The sequence below is a fragment of the Acomys russatus genome, chromosome 5 (assembly GCF_903995435.1).
Source record: "Acomys russatus chromosome 5, mAcoRus1.1, whole genome shotgun sequence".
Lineage (NCBI taxonomy): Eukaryota > Metazoa > Chordata > Mammalia > Rodentia > Muridae > Acomys > Acomys russatus.
This window is the reverse complement of record NC_067141.1, coordinates 38,656,496-38,676,676: the sequence shown is the minus strand read 5'-3', so window position 1 is coordinate 38,676,676 and position 20,181 is coordinate 38,656,496. Positions and strand designations below refer to the sequence as shown.

The 20,181-nt window shown below is 44.8% G+C and overlaps 2 protein-coding genes across 2 annotated transcripts in view; one reads left to right on the top strand and one right to left on the bottom strand.

Annotated features, from left to right (window-relative positions):
- Positions 1-1,636, bottom strand: part of Nmrk1 (nicotinamide riboside kinase 1) — a 30,201-nt gene extending 28,565 nt beyond the window's left edge. Inside the window, exon 1 of the mRNA XM_051146930.1 lies at positions 1,567-1,636. Coding sequence (XP_051002887.1) covers positions 1,567-1,595 — 29 coding nt within the window. The 5' untranslated portion in view covers positions 1,596-1,636. The remainder of the gene's footprint in view (positions 1-1,566) is intronic.
- A 4,083-nt stretch (positions 1,637-5,719) lies between these two features.
- Positions 5,720-20,181, top strand: part of Ostf1 (osteoclast stimulating factor 1) — a 53,250-nt gene continuing 38,788 nt past the window's right edge. The window contains exon 1 of the mRNA XM_051146219.1: positions 5,720-5,889. Coding sequence (XP_051002176.1) covers positions 5,856-5,889 — 34 coding nt within the window. The 5' untranslated portion in view covers positions 5,720-5,855. The remainder of the gene's footprint in view (positions 5,890-20,181) is intronic.

Sequence of the window (20,181 nt, the reverse complement as noted above, 5' to 3'; positions counted from 1 at the left end):
AAGGTCTGAGCAATCAGACAAGAAAATGTGTCATTTCTTATACTTACAAAGTTTAATCAGCAATAAACAGACCCTTCCCGCTGATTCGTCTGAAGCCACAGAGAAAGAAGCACTTTTTTGTAGGGCTCCTGCAGGGAACACCCTAGCTGGGAAAGTATCATCATAGAGCCCAGAGCCAGTATCCACGCTAGGAGTGGAACCCTCCCAGTAGGCCACGTGACCCTCAGGACCTACTCCTTCCCCTTCAGCAAGCTCACAACTTCCTTCCCACAAGCTCCCCCTTGCCCCAGGGGAAGGAGTCCATGACTTCAGGATCTCAGAGAGAAAGATGAGTGGATACATGATGCATTTCCCTTCCTTGTTTACAAATAAATGTATAGCTCTTTTTTTTTGTTGTTGTTGTTGTTCTTAATATGCAAGGTAATAGGAGGGTGCAGAAGTACAGGCAGAAGCTAAGAACAGTGTGCATAGTTAACAGAATAAGATGTGAATGCTTCCATAGCAGGGAGATAGTCTAGCTGAGGCAAGTGAGGCGTGGGAAGCCGCCGCCGCCGCCGCCGCCGCGGGGAGCAAAGCTTAACTCTAGCAGGGGTCCTTAAAGAAAATACACACACACACACGTATACACACACACGTGTACACACACACACACACGACTATAATTAGGGGTAATGCCTACTATGAAAGGGTGGCAGTGAGTATGAAATGAAGGTGAGGACAACAGTAGTCTTGCATAGTCATACAGCTTTGGCCTTGGGCAGCCATGCGGTACTTTCTGATACTCAATTCACCCATAATTTCCTTTGTTTTTTCCTCTGATGCTGGGGTTAGAAGCTAGGCTAGAAGAAGGATGTCACACACACAGGCAGATGCTCCACCGCCGGACTACACCCAGTCCCACCTGGCTCCTAACTGACTCCTGTGTGATGTAATGCAGTAACACAACAGATTATCTCCCTCAGGTCACACTTTTAGTATGTCAAAGGTTTTGTCACTAGGACACGACACATGAAGAATGACAGACACAATCCAGGAGCAAGGCAAATGATATCTTTCCAATAGCTGTGGATGTCATGCTTGCACCTCAGCTGCTGGTGCCACAGATCGGATGACTACAATTTAGAATATTTGTGACAGAGGGATAAGTGGTTCATATTACACTAGAGCAACACAAAGTAGCCTAGCCAAAGCGTACACCTGGTTACCCTAAGGGTGGAGGAAGAGGACTAGAGACATAGAAGTCTGTATTCCTCTCATAAAAGCCAGGTGTAAAAAAACAGAGGGAGGGATTTTTTTTTCCCCTTATACCATGCCAGAGCACTCACATAAGAAATGATAATTACCCCCAACCAACGGAGTGACCAATCAGGCTTCATTGTCAGTGTCAGATGCAGAAAACAGATGGAAATACTGCTGACCGAGCCTCCTCCCTTCCTGGGAAACCCCCACTCGCAGCACTCCTCCTAGAACTTGGGACTCCCCACAACTTTCTCTATCATGTCCCCTTGAAAAACCATCTGGACATTTGGAGTGTCTTGCCCAGCTGTTTATGAAGGAATTACTCACCCACCAATTCCAATGACAAATGTTTTCATAATTGGCTTTGGAAATCAAGTCTTCCGAGTATTTCCTAAGACGTATAAAAATGAAATAAATTCAGTGTCTTTTAGTTGTCGAGAGTTAGTCCCGAAAAGACGTAACAGTTGAGAGGGGATCAGTGGCCTCAGCCCCACATTCCCCACACTGTCTTGCTGCTCGTAATAGCTGCTGTTTTCTTCGGGACTGTTAACTCACATTATGTCTGTGTGAGCCATTTCCCTGGGTTTCCTTGTGATGGCTGTTCTTGGTTGTCAACTTGACCACACTCGAGTGAACAGAAACACAAGCAGCTGGGCACACTTGTGAGGGATTTTTCTTACTTAGATTATTGGAGGTGGGAAGATCCAGTTTTCAGCTAGGTCTTTGGAGGTGGGAAGAGTCACCTTTAATCTGGGCCACATCTTCTCCTGGCAGCCTATACGAAGGGCATGAAGAAGGTGCTCTCATGCTTGCTCTTGCTCTTAAGTCCTTTCCTTCACTGGCATTAGAGCCTACTTCTTTGGGATTCTGGCATATACTGAAGACCAGCTAAGACCTCAAGCCCAGCGGTCTGAGCAACTACTGAATTCTTAGACTTTCCTCTCACAGTCAGCCACTGTTGGACTAGCTATAACAGTATATATATGTGTGTGTGTGTGTGTATACTTTCTGTTATTTATATATATATAATTTCTGATATATATATATATATATATATATATATATATATATATATATATATATACACTGTTCCTCCAGAGAACCCTCACTAATACACCCCTCTACATGCCCTTCCTACTTTCTAGAAAAAGGCATCATTGCCAGTGGCAAAGGAAAATGGAAGTCAGTCTGTCTCTTATTTTCTCCCTGTCTTTCTGAAAAGCTTTCCCTGGTATAGCATAAATAAAACTGGCTCAGAGTGGAATGACATATCCATTTCTAGAAAAGCCAGGAAGGAAACTAGATCAATTAGTGAACATCTTTCTATCATCATGAGAGGCTACGGAACACTTTATTACTGAGAGCATGGAAAGGATGTGGCATGTGCGCTGGCTTGTCAGGCTCTGGTGGACAAACCATGTCATTCTTAGTGACGTATTATTGAAGGGCCATGCATTTACTGTGTACAGCTAATGGAAAATACTGGTCCCCTTCCTACCCCACATATCTGTGCACACACATCAGGATATTGCCTCAGCTACATAGGATGTCAATCATGACTGTGGTTGTGGCACTGAAAAGACTCGAGGGGGTTAGTTGTATGGGAAATCTAGCAATTCAGAGATGAGGAACGAGGTGGAAGAACCTAATTACAAAATCCCTTAGGGAAGAGGGGTAGAAACTCCCACAGCTGAATACAAGGAAATGCAAGGAAATGTGTTTTTTTATTTTCTTTTCTCTCAAATCAAGACAGCAACCACCCCTCATGCGCCTTCACCAGCCTGAGGACCTGAGTAACTTGCTACTAGTTTGATGATCTGAGTTCAAAGCCCGGAACTCACATGGAAAGAGAGAACTGACTCTTTTCAAGTTGTCCTTCTGATCTCTGCACATACACATGGCATTCGTGGGTCCATATACAGATGAAATAAACAAGAAGTTGGAAACACAGGCACCCCAAGTCCACTTAAGTTAGCAAGCTGGGACTATTCAAAGCAGTGTTTGAGTGAATACTAGACCTGTCTCACCAGCAATGAGTAAGTGATAATGTGGCGGGGGGCTGGGGGGTGGGAAGTAGGGGGTGGGAGGGTGAGGTGGGGGCAGTAGGGGGTGGTGTGGAGAACTGGGCTACAAAGAAACAAGACTGGGGCGGGGCTGAGTGGCCCCTAGAGGGTGAACAGCCTACCAATTCCTGAAACGATGGGTTACAAAAAACTGTGTTGGGTACAGAAGGCAACTGGCTACAGATTCAGATGTGGCACTGTCATCTTCCGTATAATCCTATTTCATTATCTTTCAGGGCCTCTTTACATATGGTTTAAAAACCAAATTTTGAACAAATTGCAATCAAGAGTTGCCATGCTCCATATATATGCTGGGGGGATTTTCGTTTGCTTTTGAGGGCTTTCACGAGGCTCAGCTTGGCCTTAAAGTGGCTGTGTAGTGGAGGACGGGTGGCCTTACACTGAATGTCCTGCCTCTACCCCTGAAGTGGTGGGATTACAGGTGCGCGCCTGCACACTTGGCCTTGCAGCAGAGAACATTATGGAGCACATACAACTTGGAGCAAAGATAAACTGTACATCTTACGATGCCGCCGGGGAAGCAACCTTTCAGACTTTTCGGAGTCACGAAGTCAGGGCGTCCCAGTGCCTTGTGTTTTGTGTGTCACGGATGCAGCTCCTTTTCCTAAGCAGCAGGGACCATTTGCTGGGAGCCATTTGGGAGAAATGGCTGAGATAGGCGCAAACTTAAATGAGTATTTTATTTTATTTTTTTCCAATTTTTAGTATGTTGAGACAGAATCTCACTATGTAGCCCAGGTTGGTTAGGAAATTGCTATACAGCCGAGGCTGTTTATGTGCAAGGCTACCTTCCTCTAAGTACTGGGATCAGAGGCCTGCATCACCAAGATTGGCTCATTTGAAGAATAAAAAACAAAAACACCTTTGATTTTCACTGTTCAGAATGATTCCCAGGGAGAGTGAAGAATCAGCAGGCTGGAAGGGGACAGTGACTCTACAACAGAATCTGAGAGATGACGGGGCAAACACATGTGCTCTTCACATGAGTTGAGGGCACCTGTTTTCAGGGCTTCAGTGTTCTTTATTCAACAGCTACCTGGATATTCTCCTATGGACAGGACTCATTTAAACTTTGATCCCTTTGATAAAGAGAAATCCCCCACAGCTAGAGTTCCTGGTAAGCAAGGCCCCAGGGCATAACCACCACAAAGTTCCTGGCAACCTTTGCCTCTTTAAGTTTCACTTACTTTTTTTTTTTTTTAAACAAACTTCAATAGACACTTTGACCTTCGTTTTTACGGAGGTTCTTTTAAAAATTGCTTTATTAAATTTACATAAATTGCATTTATGTTGTGTGCCTGTGTGTGGGCAGGGGAATGCCACGGATCCCCACAGTGCAGGTGTAGAGGTCATTGGTCTACTTGTGAGAGTTAGTTCTCTTTCCCTCTTGTGGACGCTAGAGTTTGAACTCTGGTCATCAGATTTGGCAGCAAGAGCAGTTGAACCTTTTTGCTGACCCTGTAGTTTCTTATGTAATCGGTGTTTTTATTTTTATTTTTTCCCCTTTACCCTAATATACAACAGTCATATACACTGTGAGCTTATGTCGCGGGATACAATGTCTCTTAAGATGAGCTGTTAGGTTAGGGTTGGGCAACTTTTGTAAAGTACGCAGACAGTACTTAGGTTTGGCTTTGTGGATAACTTATTCAACTCTGACGCTGTAAAGGAGAAAGAGGCCACAGTCAATGCATAAGCAAACGAGCATGGTATGTTCTAATACAAATTTATGGACGCGGAAATCTAAGTTTCCCCTAACTTTTCGTGTGCAGCATGCCGCAAAATACTATGCTTTTGTCTCAGCTATTAGTAGCTCCAAAAGCATTCTTAGAAGGTTTTATACAGCCAGGTAGCAAGAGGGTTGGAGTTAGTTAACCAGATGCTGCAGGAAGGACCGCCCTGTCCCGCTCGGGATCTCCTACCAGCCAATGTGTGGTCTCCTACAGCTACCGCCCATAGAGTAATGAGCGGTGGCTGGCCGCAGTTTAGAAGCTCAAATCCCAACCCGGTTTCCCAAGACATAATCAGGTTCCGGGTCCGGCTCAGGAGACTCTGGAAGGTCTCCAGGCCTCGGCGTGTCTACGCAGCGGCAATGAGTACTCACCGAAGCGGATTCGAATACACCCCAGCAGGGCCGCAGAGCAGGCCACACGAGGGTTTCAAGTCCAGAACTGCCGACTGATCACCTGGGCTGTGCAGCCCTCTGCCAGGTTCCGTAACACCTACAGAGCAGGGTGTGGGGCGTGGCCACCGTAAGGCTCCTCCTCCAGGGCGGAGGGCGGGGCCCGGCGCTCCGGCGAGGGCTGGACCTCTGAGGCTCCGCCGGGCTCTCCACGGCAGCCAATCAGCGTCCGGCGAGGCGCGGCCACTTCCTGGTGGGAAGGCAAGGCTGTCTGCCGAGCTCGCTAGTCCGAGTGTCCCGTATCGGCTGCGCGCGGGTCCCCAGCGGCCGCGGCCAGCGCAGGCTTGGCGCCCGGTTCCCGTCTGCGTGTGGGGCTCCCGCGGCTGAGCCTGGCCGCTCCGCCTAGCGCCATGTCCAAGCCACCTCCCAAACCGGTCAAACCAGGTAAGAGCTCTGCGCGCTGGGAGTGCGGGTCTCTAGGCTGCGGGACACTCGGTGCAGGAGTTCCCGGGGAGCACCCATTGGCTCTTTCCGCGCTGCTCGCCAGGACGTTCTAGCGATGTGGTAGCAGCACCCAGGTCGCGGCCACTTCCTCATAGTTCGGCGTGTCAATGTCAAGTTGGAGTTCTTGACCGGCCGGAGAACGGGAAGTGCGCTGCGGCTGGGTGGGGTTTGCGCCCGACAGCTGCGGAGTCCCGACCAGAACGGGCCGGGGAACCGGGGTCTCCCGGGAGCTTTGAAGAGCTGCACCCGAGCTTCTAGCGGGACAGTCTGGACTGCGACCCTCTCTGCTCTTAGCCTTAGACAGTGCCACTCTGTCACGCGTCCTACCAGTGCTTTGCGTAGGGCGACTCTGGCGAACTAAACTGGAGAGCACGAAGTTCCTCAAAGCAGTTTCCCTGACCACTGTCTGGTTCACTTTTTAAACGTTGTTCGGTCTTAGAGTGTTTTCTGTGACGGGGAGGAACGAGAACATTTAAAGGGACGGCTGTGTTTCAGTGCAACTAAATAAACTCGTAGGAGCCGTCATTTGGGTAGGTAATTAGCAGGAATCATAGAAAATGGGAGATTAAGGACTGACGAATTCCCAGCCCCTTTCTCCCAATCTCCTTCAACTTTGGTATTGCAAAGGCTGAAACTTGAGCCATTTACACCAATATTTATAGCAACTTAACGCTGCTTTAGTGATTTTTTTTTTTTTAACCCTTGAGGTTTTTTTTCGTTTGTTTTTGTTTTTGTTTTGTTTTGTTTGGTCAGTCACTCCGACTTAAATATTTTCCCAGTTTTTTTTCCTGTAGGGCAGTACCAAGCCCCTGGACTTAAAAATAATACACACACACATTTTGTGAACTAGGCATTCTCTGACGACTTAAATTTTGCAGGGCCCAGTGTGAAGGAAGTGGCTCAGACTGACTGACTGGCTTTGGCCTGAGCAGAGTCTGGGCGGTGCTGCTTTCCATGTGAAATCTGAGAAGTTTGCAATTTGCAATTTAGATGCGGATGTACGAGGTGGCAGTTTTGTAAATTCAGATGTAAGTCAGGACCTCTAGTGTCCAACTAGGCTGAGTCCTTTGATAGTTGCAAACAAAGCACTTGATTTTGAAGAATGTGGTAAGAATCATTAGGTCATGAGATTCTTCATCTTTCCAGACACATTAAAAGTCAAGTCTGTGAGTGCTGCAGGCACCTATCTTTGTGTACGTGCTTGTGAACGTGTGTATTCAGGCACCCTTGGGTGTGGCTTAGGACTCATCCTGTTACTAAGTGGAGATTTGCTCTGGGAACTAGTTTTGTTGTTTACGCCTGTGCCTTTTCCTCTCTAGCAAACCAGAAAACACATGGCTAAACATTTTCACTGTTTAGAGAGAGCTCTGACTTCACTGAGATTTACAAGTGAGGCATAAATGAAGTAGCCATGAAAATCAGTTTGTTGACCTAGTAACTTACAATGAGAAATATTAGTGTCAGTAGGCCTGAAGGCTGTGTGCTGGCTTACTTGAAAACTGAAACCTTTAATGTTACACTGGCCTACGTGTACTGTGTCCTAGGCACTAGTCTAGTTACCAGGACAGGTTTGAATTAATTTCTTCTCAACAACCCTATCAAGTCAGTAACGTTTTTATTTCCATTGCCCGTGGTGGGATGAAGGGAAAGCACGGAAGGTCAACTCATCTTGTGTCAGCAGTGGGGTGGTGGTGTTTGGAGAATGGAGGAGTGGGACCTAGATAGTTTGACTCCAGGATTTGTGCCCCACGTGAGAAGCCCTGAGTATTTACAACGGGATAGGAATCTGAAAGAGCCAGACTGTTTTATGCACAGAAGTGCTGCATACCCCTAGCTACTGACAACAGGTGAACTGTCCTGTCTTTCCTGGTACTCTGGGCAAGTCACAAGGTCTCCAAAGAAGCCTGGCACTCATGAGGATATGTGTTAATTTCTCATTTATTGATTTTTTTTAATACCCTCTCTCATCCCCAAAATATTTCTAAGAATTCAAATTATAAGAGAGAGTTGGGGGAGAGGAAAAAGAAAAAGACTTGGGGTAGAGAAGGAAGAATAATAAGAAATGAGAAGAGAAGTAATCTGATAGACATATACGTCATAAGCTCCTGTAAAGGGACTGAACAAGGTCTGTCATGTGAGTCTTAGCTTCATGCAGACAGAGAGGAGACCAAGGTAAGGTCTGTTGTGTTCAGGAAATTAACATGTGTTACTTATTCTGGGAAATAGTTACTTTAATGGCACTGAGATCTGAGACATAATTTCCCACAGAATCTTTCTGTGTCTGAGGGGACACAGAAAGCAGCAGAGGAGTAAACAACACGACTTCTAATTTAATGGGCCACACTGAAAAGATAGGAGCTAGATGAGGTGACAGAGGGACAGAACAGTTACCATAAGAGTCTAGAATCATGTTTTATGTATTTTTTTCTGTTGCAATTTAAAAGATTAAGGAATTCTTTTGGCCCACTGTTCAGGGGTATAGTCTACCACAGTAGGAAGGTCCTGGAGGTGGGAGCTTGAGGCATCCTGCCACATTGTATCTGCAAAGAGAGAAGGATGTAAGCTCCTGCTCAGATAGCATCCTTCTTCTTATCCACATGGAGTACCCAAACCCAGGGAATAGGTTTGTTTAGGATGAGTCTTCAGACCTCAGTTAACCGAATCAAGGTAATCTCTCCCAGGCACCCATTCGCCTCCTGCTCCTCCTTTCTCCTCCTCCTCCTCTCTCCTCTCCTCTGTCCTCCTCTTCTTCCACCTCCAGTTTTGGTTTTATACACAGTATCCTTGCTTGTCTTGGACTCAATTTGTAGACCTGGCTGGCCTTGAACTCAGAGATCCGTCTGCCTCTGCCTCCCAAATGCTGGGATTAAAGGTGAGTGCCACTACTGCTGGCTCCTCCCAGGCATTCTTTTTTTTTTTTTCTTTTTTCTTTTTTTATTGAAAAATAAAATTCATATTACATCTCAATTGCTATCCTATCCCGTGCATCCTCCCCTTCCTCCCTCCCTCCTGCTTTCACTCCATTCCCCTTCCCTATGACTGTGACTGAGGGGGACCTCCTCCCCCTGAATATGATGCTAGGGTATCAAGTCTCTTCTTGGTAGTCTGCTATCCTTCCTCTGAGTGCCGTGAGGCCTCCCCATATGGCCAAATATCTCCCAGACATTCTTAAATGTCCTATGTGATTCCATAGCCCGGGTCAGTGTAAACCATCACAAATACCAGGGGACATTAAACAACAATGTGGGTTAATGAGTCTTTTCAGGCCAAACAGCCTGTACCCAGCAAGGGCTGCCCAGGCAAGTTCCGGTGAGTTCAAGCAAGGAGAGAGTTCAGCCACTTTTTGTGGGGCAGGGTGGGGGGTGGGGTGGGGGGGGGGGTGGGGTGGGGAGAATATGCCAGAGTTTGTCCTTCAGATATTTCCTTTTCTCTTTTTTCTTTTCTGCTTTCTTTCTCTCTTTGCTTCTTTCTCTGTTTCTTTCTGTTTTGTTTTGTCTTGTTTTGGCATTTCGAGACAGGGTTTCTCTGTGTAGCCTTGGCTGTCCTAGACTCACTTTGTAGACCTCGAACTCACAGCTTCCCAAGTGTTGGGATTAAAGGCATGTGTCACCATGCCCGGCCTCTTGTTTCTTTCTGTGACTAGCCCTAGCTGACCTGGAATTTACTGTGTAGACCAAGCTTGCCTGGAACACCGCTGATCTCAGTCTGCCTCTGCCTCCTGGGTGCTGGGATTAAAGGCTTTTGCCACCATCCCTGGTTTTTTGTTTAGGCTTTCCTTAATGTAGCTCGTATTTTAGACCCTGCACAGGGCATTGGGGGTCGCCAGGAACTATAAGATAAAGTTTCATCCTTTCTTGTTTGGTCCTAACTTAGTTTATGTATATACAATTAGACGGCTGATTTGACTTATTTAATTGTTGAATCTCATAATTAAAAAAAAAAAGCAAAATAAAAATATGTATAGTGGTACACGTCTCTAACCCTAGCACTCAAGAGGCTAAAGTGCAAGAAGCCTGGCTGTGGAGCACCTACCTCAAAAAACAAAACAGAAAGAATGAAATACATTTTCTACTTTAGAATATTGACAAATACAGATAATACATAAATATATTAAAATCTAAAAACCATCCTTATCACCTAGAGATAATCACTGTTTATATGAATAACCTCTCGTGTTTTATTCCCCATCACCTGAAAATCAGTTTTATTATTAAAAAAAAAAAAAAATGAAGTAATTATCTTCAGAATTCTGTCTGAGAGTGTCAGACTGAGATGTCTTGCTGTGGCCTGGGATATGTTTTTATTCTGTATTGTCTGTATTATGCTAGAAACATCATTCCAATCACAGTGTGTGCCTTGTGTGGCATTTTTATCTCTTGTGGGATCACTTATGGCCAGTGAAGGTTTGTCATGAAACCCCCCCCTACCCATTAGATATGTCACTATGTGGAACATCCTGACCTTCAGATCCGTACAGCCTCTCAGTTTATGCAGACAGCTTTTATGTAGTTTACAGCCACCCTCAGGAGTCTTACACTGCAAGGATGGTGACTCTACCTGGCTTGTCAGTGTACAGGACAGAATTCTGTTCTCACACACACCGTTTGGGAAATTTGATGGGCTGTGGGATAATAAATGCCCTGCATGCCATATGAACCTGGAGACCATTTCCTATTGGACAGAGTTGGTGACAGTGCACTGTAGTTGGAAACTTGATGTCTGACCTTGACCATCTCCTTCCAGTGGGTTATTGATTTTGGGGATGAGTGGAAAACAGCATAAATATTTCATGTGTCTTGTGAAAATAAATCTATGGAACTTAGGAGAAACCAGTCAGTGTTCTGGTTCTTTTGTTATTCACAGTAAACACATAAAAAGCATTGGATGTATGCCTTTCAATAAAACTTGAGAGGAAAAGAGTCTCTGTCTAAATTGGTCTCAATTATTTTGTAATCCATCCTTGCATAAATCACAAATCAATGATGAGAATGACCGCTTGGCTTTCAGATGTACACAGGGACACTTTTCTTTTATAGATGTGATGTAGGACTTTATACAATTGGCTAAGTAAAGTCCGAGGGAAAACTTTTTTTTTTTTCCCCAAGACAGGGTCTCTCTGTGTTAGCCTTGGCTGTCCTGGACTGGCTTTGTAGACCAGATTGGCCTCGAACTCACAGCGAACCACCTGCCTCTGCCTCCTGAATGCTGGGATTAAAGGTGTGCACCACCACGCCCGGCCCTGGATGATGATGATGATGATGATGGTAGAGATGGGAAAAATTAATGGTTAGTTGGTTCCACATGTCACAGACGGTAGCAAAGCAAGCACTCTGTCCTCTGTCTCCTGTCTTTATCCTGATGTACCTGTGAAGTCAGACTAGCTCCTTGTTTCACTCGGGGTAAGTAAGCTACTTGATGCCTCGAAGCTACTTGTGAATGGTGTGGATTGGAAATGGAGCTCAGGCTTTAACTTGGACTTGTGCTGTGTGTGTGTGTGTGTGTATGTGTGTGTGTGTGAGAGAGAGAGAGAGAGAGAGAGAGAGAGAGAGAGAGAGAGAGAGAGAGAGAGAGAGAGAGAGAGATCTCCACATAGCTGTGGAGATCGGAAGGCAGCTTGCTGAAGTATGTTCTCTCTTCTACCCTGTAGATCCCAGGGACAGCTTGTTAGGTTTGGCTGCAGGTACCTCAACCCACTGAGCTAACTTCTGGCCCAAATTAGAGGGATTAGGAGAAAAATGTACAAATTAGTACCCAAAACGCCTGGGTTTCTTTTAAACTTCTGCATCATATGTGCAAACAAATGCACATTTAGATTGTTTCCAGTCTTTTGTTATAGCAGTGTTATAACAGATAGTCTAGTTTTGAAAATCAGTAGGGCATAGTCCTGCAGTGGAATTTGTGTATCAGAAGGGGGGTGCACTGCCCTTTTCAGAGACTTTTCAAATCCATCATATCAGTTCACCCAGCCAAAGCAGGAAAAAAAAAACCTAATACATTTGCCTTGGATACTATCACATATGATCAGAGGGCTGGACGCACAGGGCACAGAGCTTGGGGCAGTTGAGAGGATGTCACAGAAGAGGGTTGATACAAGAAGCTGAGAGCTGAGTAAGGGTTTGCAGGGGCAGGAAGGGGCAAGCCATTTGAAGCACTGAGGACGCAATCCATCCCACTATGCACACTTGACTGACCACAGGTACCAAATTTTTCTAAGAATCCAGGGGATCTTGGTGCACATATGGAACTGCAAAGTAAGTGTGTGTGTGTGTGTGTTGTGTTGTGTTGAATTAAAGAGAAAGCCAAGACATCATTTGCCTAGTTTTTGAAAAATGGTTCTTTTGCATGCAGAAAGTGAGAACTGAAGTGTTCACAGTCTAATCCTCCATGCAGGTGCACCTGAAGTTGTGGTTCTGTACATTGGTAGGCTGTTGCTGTTGACCTTGTAGCTGTCGTTAAAGAGTATTAGTACTTAAAATAGATAAAACAAGTTACTTGGTGATTAATGCCACCTCCTCCTCCTCCTTTTTTTTTTTTTTTTTTTTTGAGACAAGGTTTCTCTGTGTAGTCTTGGCTGTCCTGGACTTGCTTTGTAGACCAGGCTGGCTTCGAACTCTCAGAGATCTGCCTGCCTCTGTCTCCTGAGTGCTGGAATTACTGACAGGTGTGCACCACCACGCCCTGCTTGGCATGGGATTCTAAAACTGTATTATCCCTAGGAATTTGAAGAGCTACTTTGGTTTTATATTCTTGGGATTCATGAAGCACTTGGAGTCTGTCTTTTCTCTCTTGATTTCATGGGAGCTTGTGAGCAGTTTGAATTCACACTAAGGAAGATTCATGATCAGTGGCATTGGAACCGACCCAGAGGGATTCAACTCTGGCCCCTTACAAGAATAAGAAAGAGCATCCAGGACCTAAGTCACTCCTGTGAGACAAGAGCTATCTTCAGCATAGGGTAAATCTGGAAAGGCCGTGTGTCTTCTTGAGACTTGCCCGAGCAAACACTGCACTTCCTGGGAGATGCTTTCACACCCTGACCCTCTGAATACAGGTGAGGGCCTCAGGTGAGACTCAGTTGACTTTGGAAGTCTGGAAGATTCCTGTGTCTGGTCTTTGCTTACAGTCCAGACTCTGACACTTATCTCTCTCTCCTGCTTGCTTACCGAGGTTGCCGGGGTTTTCTAGAGCAACACTCTTTAGCTGTTTGGGGGTCTGTTATTCTGATGAATCAGCAAAGTGCCATCTTGATGACCCTCCTGGAGGACCTCAACTGGAGACATTCTCATAGATTGTTCTGGTAAAGACATTGGCTTTGAAACATTGCAATAGAAATCATTCCCTCCCAACCTCATAGATCAAACATATACCAAATTTGAGGTGGTTCCCAGCCTTAGTTTCCTGTTGGGGAAGAAAGCTGCCTCTTCTATCACATCTGCATTTAGGATCTAAATCCAAGTCACCAGCTGAGCTGTGTACCAGGATCTGGCCCTAACATAAGCTGTATTCTAAAGTAGGAGCTGCGGGCTGGAGAGATGGCTGCTCTTCCAGAGGCCCTGAATTCAATTCCCAGCAACCTCACTGTGGCTCACAACGATCTATAATGAGATATGATGCCCTCTTCTGGCAAGCAGGTGTACATACAGACAGAGCACTGTATATGTAATAAATAAATAAATAAATCTGCTGCTGTGGCAACTGCTGCTGTCCTCTTTCTGAGAACCCCTCCCATCCCATTGGGGTTCTAGTTCTTACTGAATACCTTCTTTCTCCTCTTCGAGGGCCAAGTCTGTACATGAGTATTGAGGCTCAGAGGTTCTTTGGGGATCTTTGGTCCCTAGGACTTGATTTTGCTCCTTGAGAGCTCTGTTTTCTATAACAAGCCCACTTGCTGGTTGGCTGGGGTCTCTGATGTCAGGACACCTGTTCTGGCACTCCCTTTTGACTGGAGTCTAGATCCCCGATGCTCCGTCATCTTAGGCATGGCCAGCGTGCTTGGGCATGATAGACATCTTAAGGCACCAGGACCACAAGCCTGGGAGCCTCACCATAGTGGTTTGCTTAGGACTATTGCAGTCTTCCTCGCTCACAACAGTTAGAACTTGGTTTCCATTTTTTTCTCTGTCCATGCGCGCTGAGGATGAATTCACTGCTTTGTCTGACGTGTGACTGCACCCTCAGTGTTAACCCAATCACTGAGCTGTTGTGGTTCCCATCTTTCCCGTCTCCAAAAGACTTACATTATAATGTAAGGCAAGGGTCTGGGATGTAGCTTAGTGAGTAGAATGCTTGCTGAGTGTGCACAAGGACCTGAGTTCAAATCCCCTGTGTCATGTAAACCAGACATGATGGTGTGTATCTTGTAAACCCCGCACTCCTGAGGTGGAGGGAGGAGGATTAGAAACTCAAGCCCAGATTCGCCTACATAGCAGGTTTGGGGCCAGCCTGGGCTATACGAGACTCTGCCTCAAAACAAACAAAAGGTACATATAGTATATACAGTAAGTAGCTACCTATATAGAGGAAGTAAGAAGCAAGCTTCTGGGAAGGAACTCTGAAGAGCGAATGACTCTGTAATAACAGGATTTGGGTATAATGACCACCTCAGAGTAGCCATTAGAGGCCCACACTGTGAAGTGCAGGAGAGGAGGCCAGTTATGAAAATGAAAAGTAAAACCCAGCTTTGAGATGAAGTTCTGGCCCCGAGTGTCCAGCGTACTTGCTAGGTGACCTTCGTGAGTCATTAGCCACCACTCTGGGCGTCAGTTTCGTCATCACATCTCAAGTCTGATTCCACGTTTACCTCATTGCTTTGGAATGGCCTTTTATATCATTTTATATAACTTTTCACATTTCTGAATAATCCCACCCACACTGCCTCTGGAGCTTTTAGTTACTCGTAAAAGCACTGCCTACCCCTAGCTGTGCCTCGTGCCCCATGCCATATGGATCCACATTCATGGAGAAATGGAACACTCCAGGTCAGATTTCTATGGCTGTGAGAATGAAGAGGATGGCATGAGGACTAGGGTGGGGCCCAGGATATTGATAATTAGATCTGATCCCATTTCATTTAGTGTTTTGTTTAGAACTAACTGGGGAAAGAACGTTGGGAGCCTGGCAGGATGCGGCAGGAGCACCATATGCACGGATTCTAACGAGACCATTGTAAGATGTGACCATGCACACATGGCTGCCAGGACAGGTTAGAATTTTTTTTTTTTTTTTTTTTTACTTACTTATTAAGCTGATATTTTTATGATTTGAGAAATTGTACAAAGTATTTTGATCATGTTCCTACTTGTCTCCCAGCACATTCCACTCCTCACTTTTGTGTCTCTACTCCCTCTGTTTTTTTGGGTTTTTTTGGTTTTTAGAGACAAGGTTTCTCTGTAGCCTTGGCTGTCCTAGACTTGCTTTGTAGACTAGGCTGGCGTCGAACTCAAAGCGATCTGCCTACCTCTGCCTCCAGAGTGCTGGGATTAAAGATGTGTGCCACCATGCCTTGCTCTTCCTTTTTTTTTTTTTTTTTTTTTTTTTTTTTTTAATAACCCACTGAATCGAGTTTATGCTGCCTACATTATATATTCATGGCTTTAGGGCCATTCTCTGGAACATGGTCAACCTAACAGAAGCCACACCCTTAAAAAACCTGACCCTCTCTCCCAGAGTTGATCAACCCATACAGGATTTTATATTTAAAGAATGCCAACTCTGTGGATGTGATTTCTAGGAACAGGACTTGTAGTTTTTAGAAACTCATTTTCTGTGTAAAATGTCCTTGGAACTCACCTTTCTGGGGCACTCTCGTCTTGTCTTTTGATCTCTTTTTCAGTGTGAGGGTCTTAAACTCTGGGTTCAAGGTTGGACCTTGCTTTCTAGGAATTGTGGTGTTTGATTCTCCACAGGAGGGTTTTCACTGCTGCTCCTTAACCAGAGGATGAGATCTTCCCCTAAGACAATGACTGTCCACGTGTTACTCTGCATCCTATGTATAGGCCACTAGGAAACTAAAAGCCTCTTCCCGCCCCCCTCTTAAATAAACAATGCTTATGACTGGGGTTAAAGGGATTAACTCAGGAATTTACAATTATTGTGATAGAAACAAGCTACATTGCAATAGCTTTAGCATGAAAAAAATTCTGTTTATAGGAGATTATAATACTTTGAATATCAATTTGTGGGACAGATGGTGAGAGATGGTGGGCTGCACGTGTATGTGGACAGTGTGTATAGAGGAGACTGAATTCTGTGGTTGGTTATCTCAGAACCTACAGATCAGGTGACCACAACAAGTGGCATAAGTGGATGGGGCCACAGCCTGAGGGTTCACGTTTTTCCTTTTTCTGCCCCAGCCACTGCATTCCCTTAATACCACGGAATCTAGGCTTGTGAGGGATCCAGGCCATCCCTACAGTTTAAGGGCCGATTCCACAGTCTCCTCCCACCCATGTTACCACACTCATGAATATGTGAAATGAAGTTCTGTGCACTCTCAATGCAAATGGATTTTTAAAGCTATCAGTGAGCCTAGTATGGCCTCAGAGGTGGGCGGGACCTTGGCCTTACAGTGTCCTGGAGGTGAGGTACTGATTTGTGATCTTCAGGGGTTGCCACCTCCCTTGCCAAGCACCGTGAGAGAAATGGGGGTTTCCATGTCCCCTGGAGGGGGAGACCTGGTGGCACTCAGAGGAAGGACAGCAGGTTACCGAGAAGAGACTCAATACCCTATGAGAATATACAGGGGGAGGTAATCCCCCTCAGGAACAGTCATAGGGGAGGGGAATAAGGGGAAAATGGGAGAGAGGGAAGAATGGGAGGATACAGGGGATGGGATAACCATTGAGATGTAACAAGAATAAATTAATAAAATAAATAAATAAATAAATAAAAAGAAATGGGGGTTTCTATTCTAACAGTCCTGTAATTTACCCTGTTTTAGTTTATCTAGTCCTGTTCTCTGAGGAAGTTCTAGAGGCCTCTGCTCCCTTTGGACTCATCCATCTTCCTAAATCTGAGGTGATTTGGGGAAACACCGTGGTCCTTGACCCAGTAAAGGTCGCCTCTGGCCCTGTGGGAGCCTCTTGGACTTGCTGGGGCTTTCCAGACCTCTTATTTCTGTCAAGCCCTTCCTCTCCATAAAGCTTTGAGGACCAGGGCTCACCACCTGGGCGTCTGCTGCTAGGTGGCCAAGGTTGAGGAGATGGAGACTCCAGACTAGGCCTGGAGTGAGATCGCAGGAGAAGCACACTGTTCCACGTTTCCATGGCCACCATCTATCCCTGCCCCTCCCCTGACAGGCATGGTGCAGACCTCTGAGGTAATGCTGCTGTGTTTGAGAGAGGACACTCTCAGGGAGGAATCTCTAGCTGAAAGCTGGGTAACTCTTTGAGTGTTCTTTTTTTTTTTTTTTTTTTTTTTTTTTTTGGTCTCTTGGATGTGCTGTGGAGAAAAAAAATGTAATCTTTTTATTTTCGGAAAAGGAAGGGGTCAGTTTTCAAAGGAATTGCTTGTTGATTTTTTTTCCATGCTCTTTTTCTCATGATTTTTACATTTTGCACATGTCCATGTTTTGTTTGTCATACCAGAGTTTGAGTGTTAACTCTCTGCTACAAACTTGGCTACTCTTAGGTATAATATCCTGTTCTCCTTGAGTGCGGGGGCCTAAGGTGACATCAGTGTGGCCTCTGGTGAGTCTCTGTGTCTCTTGCACACATTGATATATGAAATGATCTGACCTAATACGGACCTCCCAGTAGTAGGGCAGAATGTCTATAATTAGTTATGACTGGTATACAGAAAGGGCAAAAACGGGAGTGGATTCTTCAGGGGGAGGAGAGAAAATAGGAACAAAAATATTGGAGTGAATCCCTGAAAGGAAAGTTAAAAAAAAAATGTCTTTTGTTTTGTGAAAACTGTCTCTGTGTGTGTTTCTTGTGAACTACATTTCTTCTTGTGAGTCTTCTTAAAGCACTTGAAAGTGCACACAGCCCTACCCATGTGAGTGTTTATGCTCTCTAGGAGAGTTGGTTATGCTTGCCTTCTTCTCTGCTAATATGGAATTTATATACAGTTCTCAGCCTGGAAATAATATGGAAAATGGCTGAAGGCTAAAGTGCGGACCCCTCTCCCGCCCCTCTGATCTTGAGAAAGCCGTAGCACTCATTCATGCCCTAGGTCTGATCTCTCACTCTTCTTGCCATCCTCTGCCTCAGACACAGTGACCTAGTGGACATCCCCAAAATGTACTTCCTGCCCTCCAGCCCCTGCATGGATATATCTAAGTCAAAGTAGGTGTTGCCTCCTGTAACTGTGCTGATCGCAGTGTTCACCATGCTATTTTGTGAGTGTCTTTGCCATGCTAGGTGTTTTATTGTCTGCCATTTCTTTTCATGACTATTTTACAGAGAAAAGGGGAAGTCAAAAGGACCCCTGTTAGTGAACCCTGATAAATGCATATGTCTTCCAAGTTGTCCTTCAGTAGGACATTAGTAAAGAACATATTTTCTTATAATACCTTTTCACTCTTGACAGTTCATAACATAAAGGAAATAGCCATGACTTTAATTCTGCTACTTAGGGAAATAGCATTCTGTTTTCCTGTAGTTTATTTCTTTATGCATATGTTGTTGTACATAGCTAATTGCCTGAATTTCACAGCCAGTCTCTTAAATAATAGCAAAACATATGTCTTTTCCCCCAAAGCTATATTTCTGAAACATTACTGATCCTGGGGCCTTGCATAAAGGAGACAAGTGCTCTACTACTGATCCACATCCCCAGCCTTAGAGTTACTTTTTACCTTGAGACAAGCTCCCACTCAGTTGTCCCTGCCTGGAGTATTTGCCCTGCTGCCTGGTGGCTTTGGACTTGGGATCATCCTGCTTGAACCTTCTGCGCACCTGGGGTTACAGGCTGGTGCCTAGCTCAAAACCAATTTTTAAAGAAGATGATAAAACTTTAAAAGTAACCTATATTCTAGAATTGTGTAAATGTACATATTAATGAATGTTTTTAGCTATGAATAATTCTATATTTATGTTCTAAATATGTTTTAAAAGTACAAATTTAAACTCATCTAACTCTCAAGCCAAGGGATGGAATATATGTTCTGTTTCCTTAATAAAAGCATTGAGATTTTTGCTAGGATATTGTATGTAATGCATTCCTAATATACAAGACTAGAAATTTGATATTCTGTTTTCTTCAGTGACAACAAAGACATATGAAGGAGAGATAAACATGTTTTTTGTTTAGGTCACCTGTGGGGGATGAGAAAAAGACTTGTGAGAGAGCAGGTGGGGGAGATTGCTTATTAACCAGCTAAAAAACATCCTTGAGCAAATTCTGAGAGGAGGTGTAAATGTGAACCAAAAACAAAAGGTGGGGCCTTTGGAGACTTGGGATAGTTTTGCTGTCCTTTGCTCTACTTCTGGACACTCCTAGAGAGAATCGCTCGAGGGAAGGCTTGGGGACTCCGGGCTTTGGCTGAGGTTCTGGGTTCTCATTGCTCCAGGTTCCAGCAGAAGAAATCCTGCTGATTACACCAGGAGAATTGTTCCTTGGAACTGATATGCTTATGGTTTCATTATTGTATTCTTTAATCTTCTCTTCCTATTGTCTAGGTTAGTCGGCTTGTAAGTGAGGTACTCTCGGTTAATAAGTTCGTAATAAAATATATTTGCCAAGAAAATTGGCCCTCAGACATATGCAATAAGCCCTAAATAATGTCCACACACACACACACAATGATAACTAACGCGGACACATATGTGTCAGAAGGTGTACCTGCTACTTTATATATATATTAATGTTTTCACTCTCAGGAACCTGTACTGAAAGCTGGCTTCTCTGAGGAGTGTCCAGTGCTGAGAGCTTGGGTTCTTTGTCATGACTTCAGTGGTCTAGGCTAAGCCCCATGAACCCATGGCCCTAGGGAAGCTTCTTCCTGGTTCTGTGTACTCACTCACACTAGGGTCTTCCCATCCATAATTGCCATGTCCTCATCTGTAAAGTATGCTTACTAAAGGATTTGAATTGTTTCAAGGATTCGGTGATCACTGCAAGTTAATGCTTTGCATGGTTCCTGGCCCATGGTAAATAAATGTCTTGTAAATGAGATTTTAGAAGGGTCATTTAGTTTTTGATGAATGGTTTTAGTATTGGGGAATTTCCTCTTTCTGGTCTTGGCTATGTAGAGGTATTTGCCCAGCTAATGGTCTCATATAGGAGGAA